At 47.5% G+C, this 11,565-nt stretch overlaps 1 protein-coding gene across 3 annotated transcripts in view; it reads left to right on the plus strand.

The window, feature by feature from the left end:
* Nucleotides 1-11,534, plus strand: part of grin2ba (glutamate receptor, ionotropic, N-methyl D-aspartate 2B, genome duplicate a) — a 45,022-nt gene extending 33,488 nt beyond the window's left edge. Inside the window, exons 12-15 of one of the 3 annotated variants that reach the window (XM_087176662.1) lie at nucleotides 2,252-2,490; nucleotides 6,688-7,966; nucleotides 8,012-8,305; nucleotides 8,339-11,534. In XM_087176662.1, coding sequence (XP_087032788.1) covers nucleotides 2,252-2,490; nucleotides 6,688-7,966; nucleotides 8,012-8,305; nucleotides 8,339-8,991 — 2,465 coding nt within the window. In that variant the 3' untranslated portion in view covers nucleotides 8,992-11,534. Of the gene's footprint in view, nucleotides 1-2,251; nucleotides 2,491-6,687 lie in introns of all 3 variants that reach the window. The other 2 variants (XM_087176661.1, XM_087176660.1) reach the window with 2 other exon arrangements.
* Nucleotides 11,535-11,565: the final 31 nt, after the last annotated feature.

Here is an 11,565-nt window from a genome sequence, read left to right on the forward strand (position 1 = left end):
TTATACACGAACCAAGCGGCCCTGTCTCGCACCCTCTCAGGATTTCAATGTCACTTTGCCACGTCTCACCATCCACTCCCCTCCTGGTGGCCTAGAAAGTGATCAGACTCACGTGGAAAGCCCAGTGGCCTGGTACGAAGGCTGGAAGGGAGTCTGGGTAGTTTGACGCAGACATGAGCAAAAAATACATCACAGCTGTTGTGAATTTTTTTTTTTTAAAGACTTTTTAAACTATTTTATCTGATTTGATAAATCACTTAAATTAATGTATTCCATTATTCCATACTTTTACTTATTGGACTAACGAGGTAAGAAGAGGGAAACAGGAAAGAAGATGACAATAAAGTTTAATGGGAAAAACCAAAAACATATGATTCATTGTCATTCTCTCAGTTTAATCTTCCAGTGTTTATTTCATTATTTACTTAATTTTATTCCCCTTGCATTATTGTCCAGAGCGAGGGGCAATAATTAAACATTTATTATGTTATTAAGATGCTTATTTGCTTTCTGGTGGAGAGCTGGAAATGAAGTCTGTATGGTAAATGTGAAGCTACTGTCAGCAGCTGGTTATCTTAGCTTAGCATAAAGAAATGGTTAATGGTTAGTTAATGGTTGTTTTTACAGTTGGGTTCATGATTAAACTAATGAAATGTCACCCGTCATTAGTCGTCAGTTAATTTGGAAATGCTAGTCTGGGATTTTGTTGCCTTCAAACTTAGCCATGTTAGCTGTTCCTTTCTTTGCTAAGCTAAGCTAACTTAGCTGGCGGTAGCTTCATGTTTAGCGTACAGACGTGAAACAAGTATTAATCTTTTCATCTAACTTTGCCAGAAATTGAAATGACGTTATTACAGAAATGTCAAACTGAACTGTTGTGTACACTCAACAGTAAAAATCAACTTCATCATAAAAATCAAAGACTTTGAGATAAACAGAGAAACATCTCAAAGTATAGCCACAGTCAAACTATGCTACTATAGAAAAACAACACCTTCATCAGTCTAAAACATTATTATAGTTGCCCTGAAAAAAATGTGTTAATAATGAAACAATATTATTTATTGACAGTAACTTTTAACCGTGTTGGACCTTCATAGAAGTCGCGAGCACAAAGTGTGTAACTGGGATTTCCTGCATTCAGGGACAGTCCTCCTCGCACCACGTGTCATATGACCAATAAACAACATAAACTATCACGTCAAAATGGACACAGAATTGTCGCAGTTACCATTTATCTGTTTATCAGTAGATATGACCAGAGGCAGTTGCATGATCTGTGTTCTGTGTAGTTTTGCACGTGTGCGGTGCCTCTGCCTGCGTTTGTATGCTGTGGAGCTCCGTTGTTGTTGTTGTTGTTGTTGTTGTTGTTGTTGTTCCGGAGGCCAGCCAGTGCTCCGGTGCAAGAGTCGCGGCGACGTGCAGCGACAGCGGCTGAATGTATGATTAATTAAGCGACGCCTGTCCTGCCACAGTCGGCTTTGATAGAGAACAGCTCGTGATGAAACAGAAGGTGACCCACAAAAGAGACCAGAAGCTCAGGGACCAGCGTCAGAGGCATGGGCAGCCGCTCGAACCCACACACACGCACACACACACACACACACACACACACACACACACACACACACACACAAATGCAAACACCTGTTCTTTACAATTTGCATAGCATTTAATTTAGATGCTTGTTATAAAAAACCCACAGACAGTTATTAACAGAGGTGCGTTCAGATCAGGTGAGTGATATTAGCATGTGACCGATGGCGTGCGCGTGTGTGTGTGTGTGTGTGTGTGTGTTTTACTCTTATCCTGTGAGTTGTGACGCCTGCTGCAAAACTGAGAGCTGTGTTTCACTTCTAACTCTCCTGACTCCCCTTCCACCCCGCCTGCCCGCCATCTCTCCTCCTCTCTTCTTCTGTTGCATCATCTCTCCATCCCTTGTGTCCTCCAATACCCATCCTGTTATTACATCATATCCCTCCTTTCTACTCCATATTTTACATTCCTTCCCACTTTTTTTCACACCCCTTTATTTCAATTCCCATATGAATTATAAAAACATCGCTCCGCATGTCGTCACCGCGTCTCGTCTTCTTTTATTCTTCTGTCCATCCCGCTTCCTCCACCTATTTACCATCCCTCTTCTGTCCCGCCCTCTCATCCACCTCTCCCTGCCTTCTTCACTCTCCATGCCATCTGTTTCTCCCTTCATCCTCTCACTCCCCCACTCCCTTACATTCCCTCCATCCAGGTGAGATGGAGGAGCTGGAGTCCCTGTGGCTGACGGGGATCTGCCACCACGAGAAGAACGAGGTGATGTCCAGCCAGCTGGACGTGGACAACATGGCCGGCGTCTTCTACATGCTCGGCGCGGCCATGGCTCTGTCGCTCATCACCTTCATCTGTGAACACTGGTTCTACTGGCAGCTTCGCTTCTGCTTCATGGGCGTCTGCTCGGGCCAGCCCGGCTTCGTCTTCAGCATCAGCAGGGTGAGAAATCACAAGAAAATACAGCTTTTGTTCATGTTGGAAGCAGATGTGTACGAGTGTGTGGCGCAGCAGAATTACCACTGTTGGAAAACTGTTAATCAGCTGAATATTGAGGATTACACATTCAGATAAAGTCTGTTCAAGACAGAGCCACACATTTAACACCTTGCTTGTGTTTCCAAGCATCAATATCCAGCATAAGCCCGGTAGTATCACACTTTACAACCTGGCGCTCTTTCCAAACCGCGCCGTGGCCGATACAAATAAAACATCAGCTTCCCTGCAAACTTCCGTGCAGCCTTCAGCAGCCACTCCGCCGTCTTTGCCAAAGTTAAAACCAAAGGTGAAAACTTCTGGAAAGTTCATCGGGGTTTCGTTGTATTTTTTTTTCAAGTGTTTAAATTGCTTGGAGGAGCAGATGAAGAAATCATGTCTTTGAAAATTTGATTACACAACCACAACTGTTCTCTGAGAGCTGATTATTATTGTGAGCGCTCTCTAAAAGCCTAGCACCTCTCTTGACTCCTGCTTTAAAAGATGGGTTATAATTCTCCAATTAACCTCTTCATCGCTGACTCCTCCTTGTCTGTAAATTCACCTTCATTTATTCGTCCCTGCATCATCAGCTTTACTCCCTCTTATGTCTCTGAAATGAAAGGGTTCATTGAACATTGTGAATGAGCTCGTGTCCTACGTGACCAACCAAACCAAATCCTCACCTCCGGGGTATAAACAGCTATAGGAGCTCTCTCTCCTTTTGGTTTTTCGACGCCTAGGCCTTTTCTGACGTCCATGAGGTAAATATTTACAAAATGTTGAGCCAAAATCAATATTTCACTCAACTAAAATCAGCCACAGAACCGGTGAGGGTAGATTACCGGATCCCAGGGGACCAAAGTCACCCCCGAGGTATTTGATTTGCATTCCAATTGTTTTGACATGGCTCCGGTGTAATTCACTGTGTGCCTCTGAAGGTGAACCGCTGCGGGCTAAACCACGTGGCTAATTTACAGCACACACACTACTGCTCTCTCTCTCTCTCTCTCTCTCTCTCTCTCTCTCTCCATTTGATATGCTGGTGTCGTGCCGGCGCTGCTTGTGCCAAGAAAGCAAGGCTTCAGAAAAAAAAAAAAAAAAAAAAAAACAAAAAAACCCAACATAACATTTTCCCCTCTCTGCTCTAATATTACGCTCCAGTGCCCAACTTTGATTATTTTGTATGGTGTTAATTTTATGTCGTTGCTGCTGCCTTGTTTACGGTTGTGTGTGCGTGTCTGTGTCTGTTTGTTGTGTAGAAGCAGCACAAAGTACCAGTTGCTAAAATGTCAGCTGACTTCTCATTTCCAAAGACAGGCTGCTTGGCGTTGTTTTTGATTATTACACCATTATAATTTGTATGGGAACTGGATCTGAGAGCAATTTATGCTTTGTATAACATTCAGTGATTGCTGTCATTTACAGAAATTACCTCTGTCTTTGCTACAGTGTGACAACATAAATGAACAATGGGCGTCCACAAATAAAATCTAATGAATCACAACGTTAAAATATTCATCGAATGTTCATTTGCATATGTGGCACAGAGCTCGGGCATTATGAAACAACAGCAGTGGAAATTATCGTTTATTATCTTTCCACAATCCTCGGCCACAGCGTCACATTGTCTCTCTCTCTCATTCGCTGGAGTGTTGTCTCTCCAGCCTCGGCCGTTTCTTCCCTTTTCTTTTCTCCTTTCTTGCGCTGCCACTCAGATTGATTCCGCTTTTTTAATTTCACAGCATAATCCAATAAACTTTATTGTTATTGCCGCAATTAACATTTAGGCCCGGCAGTGTAAAAAATGAGACATCTGTCATGGTCGGCGTGAGTCACGTGGCTTCAGTCATGGCTTCACGGTCGGTTAAACGCTCCCTCCCTCGGAGGGGCTCGGCGGCTTTGTGAGCGGCTCTCCCCTGGCTACCTGCTCCGCCAGCTCCCACCTGCAACACTGAAACAAATTAATTATATCGATTTAAAAAGCCTCTAATGACTTTAGAACGGTAAATGTATTAGAGGTTTAATCACCCCTCTTCTCGCAGCCCTCACATCGCATCATGGCTGCGTTCATTTCCATTTAGCACCATATACTTGCACCTCACACAGGCAGTATTAGAGTATAAGCTGCATGTACAGTAGTCGTGATACGCAACGGTACATACGAGGCAGCTAGTTATTTGTTGATTTCCTGCCTGTCTGTACTGCTGTAATCACTTATAGATTTTACTGTGATCCCCCGGTGGATTGAAAATTCTTAGGAACCCTCAGGCCGCAATTATTGCTATTCACACATTCTGTCCAAATAACCAGCTACTGTAGCACCAGGCCGGCAGCAGTCTGCCAACTGTTACAATATGTGGGCATGTGGAGTAGACAAAATCTGCTGCCGAAGACGAAGCAGCAATGGCTTTGTTAAATGTCCAAGATTTGATGCACTCCAGTATTAACTCCGTCCGTCTGAGTGTGGTGCGAGTGTGTGTCTGACCTTGCCCCTCCAACACCGCCACTGCTCAATACCACACAATCTTGAGATCTACACAGGTGAAAACCTAATGGGGAAAGATAATCCTCAGATTAAGGTGGATGCTTGTGGGGGGGGAAGAAAAAAAATTCATCCCAAGATGCGATTATGTCATAGATCTCACGGGAGGGAAGATCAGCGACAGATTCCGCAACAGGTGGGAGTGTAATCAGGACAATAAAAGAAGAAAAACAAAAGAGATGAAGTGGTGACAAATTATACAAACAGGCAGATGGAAAAGAGAAACAGAGATGAGACGGATAAGGACCAGACAAACACTGAAAGATTTTCGAAGTGGAAAAAATATCACGCAGGTGGGGGAATACATTCGTCCAAATCCCAGATGGTTCAAATACCGTTGAGTCACTTTGTATTTATGTTAACCTCTCTCGCTTTTAGCCACTGTCAAGCTTTACATACTTGGCTGTTAACAGACTGTGAAATTGAAAGAAGTAATAACATTATCTATAAAAACCGGAGCGAGGGATGAAGGCCTTTCTGCTGCAATGCAGGCACTATCCGCGTAGCTAATTAACTAGCAGAAACGAGTGGCCAGGGGAAGGAGAACCAAGGGTCAACGAGTCATATTAGCGGATAAAGGGAGGAGACGGGGGAAGAGTCGTAGCTTAACAGTGGAGAATATCTGACGGCCGCTGACCCCTAACCTCTCGGCAGGGTCCTGACCCCCGCAGTGGAGAGCAGGGCGTAGGTCGGCTGATCTTTGATCTCTAACAGTGGGCAGCGTCCCTTTATTTCCTACAGCCATCTACAGACGTCCAGGAAAACAGAGTAAAATCATTGTTTGGAATTGATCTGATCCTTTACCGTCCCCATCTGTCACGCGCTGGTTTGTTCTCCTCTGTATATCCATTTTTTATCTGAATATTGTATCGTACATCACTGAATGCAAATGGGGCAGTTCATCTTTCTGTCACTGTGACGCTCAGCTGGCGTCTCCTCGGCTTGGCCTTTATCTTCAGAGGGGATTGTGTTGTGGCCGGTGGCTCCGAGGGCCAGTGGAACTGAGGTGTTTAGTAACTGCCGGAGGATATTGTCAGCTGAATTCTAATCACATTGATTAACCTCCTAAGACCTGAGCTCTATTCTTTGCTATATAGGCTGATTGGGACCTGAGAAAAATGATGTCCACATATGAGGACATTAGTTTTAAATTTCGATTACTGAGTGGCAGTATAATATCCTCATATGTGGTCACCAGGCCCTTGTTGAGAAAAAGTTAGTATTGTGGTCTAGAGAACCCAAAATGTGAGGTCCACATATGTGGACGCCAGGTCCTAGGAGGTTAAAGGTATTGACCAGCGGGACTCGAGGGTTTTTACGGCCTCTTTGCCTTTATCAATCATCCTCCATCCAGCGACACGATCCTCTCTGAATCTTCATGCTGTGTGCTCGCTCGCACACTTTCACTTTATCTCCACTGCCTATAAATTACATGTGCATACTGTACAGTGTACAGCACTTACTGGGAAACGTATTGACAGCATCAGCAGAAAGAGCTGCTCTCACTTTACCTCATCAAGAAAGCAGGGGCGGGCGGTGAATGATAAGAGTTGACCTTAGCCACTGTTTACGTTGTGCAGCGTTTAATGCCGTCTCCTGCCTGTGTCTCCCCCTCACAGGGCATCTACAGCTGTATCCACGGGGTGCAGATCGAGGAGAAGAGCAGCTCGGCGCTGAACTCCCCGTCGGCCACCATGAACAACACCCATTCCAACATCATGCGCCTCCTACGCACCGCCAAGAACATGGCGTCCCTGTCCGGGGTGAACGGCTCGCCGCACAGCGCGCTGGACTTCATCCGACGCGAATCCTCCGTTTACGATATCTCCGAACACCGCCGCAGCCTGGCGGGCCACTCGGACTGCAAGGCTCCGTACCTACCTGAAGACAACATGTTCAGTGACTACATCAGTGAGGTGGAGAGGACGTTTGGCAACCTCCACCTGAAGGACAGTAATCTGTACCAGGACCACTACCTGCACCACCACGGCTCAACGCTGGGGCTCAGTGGACCTCCTGCCAACAGGCCCCATAGTTTGGGGAGCGCTAGCTCTCTGGAGGGCGGCATGTTCGACTGTGACAGCCTGGGTGGAGGGGTGGCTCCTATTTTCACCACCCAGCCCTGCTCAGCACTGACCCACAGGAACATGAGCAAGTTTGACCTCCTGTCTGGACAGACTCCTCCCTCCGGCCAGAGCTTCAAGGGAGGCCTGCCAGACCTGTACGGGAAGTTCTCTTTTAAAGGAGGCGCCTCGAGTTCCACCTTCATCCCTGGGCATGGTTACTGTGGAGGGAGAGGAGACGATGATGGGAATATACGCTCCGACGTCTCTGACATTTCCACGCACACGGTCACTTACGGAAACCTGGAGGGCAACGCCAAGAAGCGCAAACAGTACCGAGATAGCCTGAAGAAGAGGCCGGCCTCTGCCAAGTCCAGACGGGAGCTGGACGAGATTGAGCTGGGCTACAGGAGGAAACCCTACCACATCAGCCACCACCACTACCACAGCCACCGCTCCACCTCCCCGCCACTTCTGCCCGCTGACCGCAAGAGAGGAGGAGGAGGAGGAGGTGGAGGAGGAAACAACGACGGGAACTCCTATATCTTCAGAGAAAAGGAGAGCGTTAGGGATTTTTATTTGGACCAGTTTCGGCCCAAAGAGGGCGTCCCTCAGTGGGAGCATGTGGACCTGACAGACGGCCCCGGGAACAGAGACGGGGGTGTGGGGGCCTGCACCACCCTGGTTCCAGTGGATGACTTTCTTAAGAGCAAACCCAAAAAGTCCGATTCAAAGAGCGGGGGAGGATCTGGGCTGGCGGGGGGAGAGTGGGAGTGCAGAAACTGTCGGGCTAGCGGCGGAGGAGGGGGGAAGCAGATGTCCATGCACGGAGGGGGTGGCGGCGGGTATGGTGGTGGTATGAGCTGCGGGACCTCGGGAGGCGGAGGAAACAGCCGCCCCAGCTCTGCCACCTGCATGCGCTGCGAGGGCTGTAAAAAGACAGGAAACCTCTATGATATCAGCGAGGACAACAACCACCTCTTGGAACAGATGGGGGGAGGCAAAGGTGGGGGAGGAGGAGGAGGTATGGGCGCAGGCCCTCAGTCTCAATCTCAGGCCCAGCAGAGGAGGAAGAGCGGAGGATTCGGCAAGCCACTTAGGCGGCAGCACTCCTACGACACATTTGTCGACCTTCAGAAAGAGGAGTCAGGAGGGATGGGAAGTTTGATGGGGGGTCTAGGAGGAGGCGGAGGGATGAGCGGTCCAGGTATGGGAGGGATGCTGCCCCCACCCAGGAGTGTTAGCTTGAAGGAGAAAGAACGCTACATGGAGGGCACCAGCCCCTTCGCACACATATTTGAGCGCCACGGGGGCTCGGAGAGAGAAAGGGAAAGAGACAGGGACCCGTTGTTTTATGGAGGTGAGGGCCGGAAAGGACCCGGCTCGCCATTTGGTCTGTTTAGAGGCGGAGACGGCCTCCACCGCCGCTCCATCGGAGAGAGAGACATTAGAGACAGGGACAGGTCTTTGATGGAAGGAGGAGGTGGGGGAGCGTTCTCTTTATCCAAATCCCTTTACCCCGACCGGGTAAACCAAAACCCCTTTATACCCACCTTTGGGGATGACCAGTGTCTGATGCACGGAGCCAAACAGTATTACATGAAAAAGCAACAGCAGCAGCAACAAGTTGCCAAAAACAGCCGAAGTGACTTCAGGGGCCAGATGAGCACGACGTCATACCTGCCAGCGTCTGCCACGGCTGGGGTGATGTCCAACGTAGCCCCCCGGTTCCCAAAAGAGCTCAGCCTCGGTGGGATGAACCACCACGGCTCCATGTTGGGGGTCGGCCCCCCACGTCCCTTCAATGGAAGCAATGGCCATGTGTACGAGAAACTCTCCAGCATTGAGTCTGACGTGTGAGAGAGAAAGAAAAGGTGGGGAAGAGGAGGGGATGAAGGCGAGGAGGAGGAGGAGAGGAGGAGAGGCCTGCAGTGTTAGGAGATCAGGGATGATTTTTAAAGACGCTGTCCGCACACTGCAAACCGAGCCCATATTGAGACAGCAAGATGAGACAGAGAGGGAAGAGACTGAAAGCTAGAGACTGTGGAGTAGAAAAATAAGATGAAAGAAAAATGGAAAAAGTCTTGATTTTTTTTTTATTTTTATTTTTTTATGTATTTTCTTTTTTTGGCAAGAAAATGTGGGTTAAAAAAAAAAAATCAGGACACTCTGAAACGGCCAAAGCTACTGTACTTTAATGTCCAAACACAGTCGATTAACATTCCCCTCGAGCTCACAGACGCACTCGACGCAACAAGTCCATCACTTCATGCACCAGTGAGGCAGAAGTCAGCGCGCTCGGTTATTATCGCAGAGAGAGAGAGAGACGACACCTCGCCTTGGTTTGATATTGGACGTGTGACGGCCGTCCGAGAGCTCCCGCTGAGGGGGCTCATGAGGAAAGACTGCGAGAGAGAGCGCAGAGAGAGAGAGAGAGGGAGAGAGAGAGGGAGAAGCGAACTGCCCATCTGCCCCTGTGTCACAACGGAAGAGGAGACATTGTCACGGTTACCAGAGCCGCGACACAAGAGATGACTACTGCTTCTCTCTCCTCCTCCTCTCTCTCTCTCTGGAAGGAGACAGCCCGGCCTGTCCATCTCTCTCTCTCTCTCTCTCTCTCTCTCTCTCTCTCTCCGTCCTGCACTCGTCCCACTCCTCTGTTCTCCCTCTCTCCCCTCTTTTTCTCTCGGCCCCCCCGCTCTTCCTCCTCCTCCTCCTCCTCCTCCTCCTCATCCCCGACGCCAAAAGAGCCGATCTTGTTTGCTATGAGAAATACAATCAAGAATGATAATAAGATATTCTTATAGAAAAAAACAGGGTATAAGAACAACAATAATATTGATAACATTGTGAATAACAAAGATGTTAGTATTGATTATGATAACACAGCTTATGATATCACTTAAGTTTTTCCTGTTTTATGTTCTGTTGGTAGAATATTTCACTGCTGTTTCAGTATCTGCCGTTGCCCCTGGTGGCAGCAGGAAGGTTGTTCTGAGTTCAACCAACAAGCCAGAAAGACTGAGTCCTTAACTCCTGTTTTTCTGTTTTCTGTAGAATATTTTACTCCATGTTCATTCATTTATTTGCTCCTCTTGGAAAAACCGGATCTGGAAGACGCGTTTTGAGCTGACAGATCCTTACTTGATGTTTCAAGACATTACAAATCAAGCGCACACACACACACACACACACACACACACAGACACTTAAACACAAACAGTTTTTGTCGGTCTGAACTTGTGTTACTGTGAACAACACGTTTTTTCGTCAGAGGCTGAAGAAACTGAGAGGAAGGACGTGCCTTAATGGTCTCCAGTGGATGAGTCCTCCAGTTCACACGTGGTCCTCGACGCGACGAGCACCGGGACGGACCAGCATGCTCTTAGGCTGCTGCTGCGGCGTTCTCTTCTTTCTTCACATTTATTGAGCCAAAACTGCAGTAAACATTTTACGGCAGGCTTGAGACGCCGCACCCCGATGGTTTAGATACTAGACGCCGTTGGAGATGTTTTATAACTTCGTAAAATAATTTCATATGTCAAGTATGGGCAGTGCTTTATGAAGCAGTTGTATTCAGGATGTCCCACTGTCACGGATAGACCGATGGGTCTCACTTCACAACACGGCAGCCTTTAGACCACTTCTTTTATTCAGGTTACATAACAACAGTCACCAGGCACTTACTTTTTTCAGGCCTCTCACTAGTATCTCGTAGACGGCATTACTTTTCACTCACGTAAGCAGTCTGAGAGGCGCGCACAGGAAGCTCTGTCCGGACAATATATGCACTGTCGTTTATGTAGAGATGTGTAGGAGAAGTGTTGTTGCCCCATGACAATGACGCTGATAAAAGCTTGAGCCGAAGGAGGATGTCTATTTGAGAGAGGCCTCTTGAACACTGACTGAGGCGTCAGTAAGGCGGCCATCTTGCAAAAAGCTTTTAAGGCTTTTTCTTTTTCTTTTTTCTTCTTTTTCTTTTTTTTTTTTTCCTTGACTAATGTAGATAGTCTTTTTAGCTGAAGAGGCCTCATTTATTGCACAGGACCTTTTTACTCAGTGTAGGTTCAGGCACTCAGTAGACATGCCTTATCATCCCATCACCCCCTCCTCCCACTCCCCTCCACCCCCTTCCCCCGAGCTGTCTGATGATGACTCATCATATTACTGTACAGAATAAGGAAGCCTCTATTAGTTATTTAAAGGTTTGATCTTCGATTAGCTGCCGGTGTCAGAAGTTCAAGGGCTGCAGGAGATTGTGCAGGAGTGCTGGCCTGAGACTGGAGCTGCTGGAGGGTGTAGAGTGTGATCTTTGTCAGTGCGTTCTTCTATCTTATACCCGCATCTAAATGCACCAATGTAATAGGTTAGTGTGCGTGCGTGTGTGTGTGTGTGTGAAGGAAAGCAAGTCACGATTGAATGATAACAGCTACC

Source organism: Seriola lalandi, unplaced genomic scaffold (assembly GCF_002814215.2).
Source record: "Seriola lalandi dorsalis isolate HSWRI2012SDOR001 ecotype SW California unplaced genomic scaffold, Sedor1 jcf7180002054563, whole genome shotgun sequence".
NCBI lineage: Eukaryota > Metazoa > Chordata > Actinopteri > Carangiformes > Carangidae > Seriola > Seriola lalandi.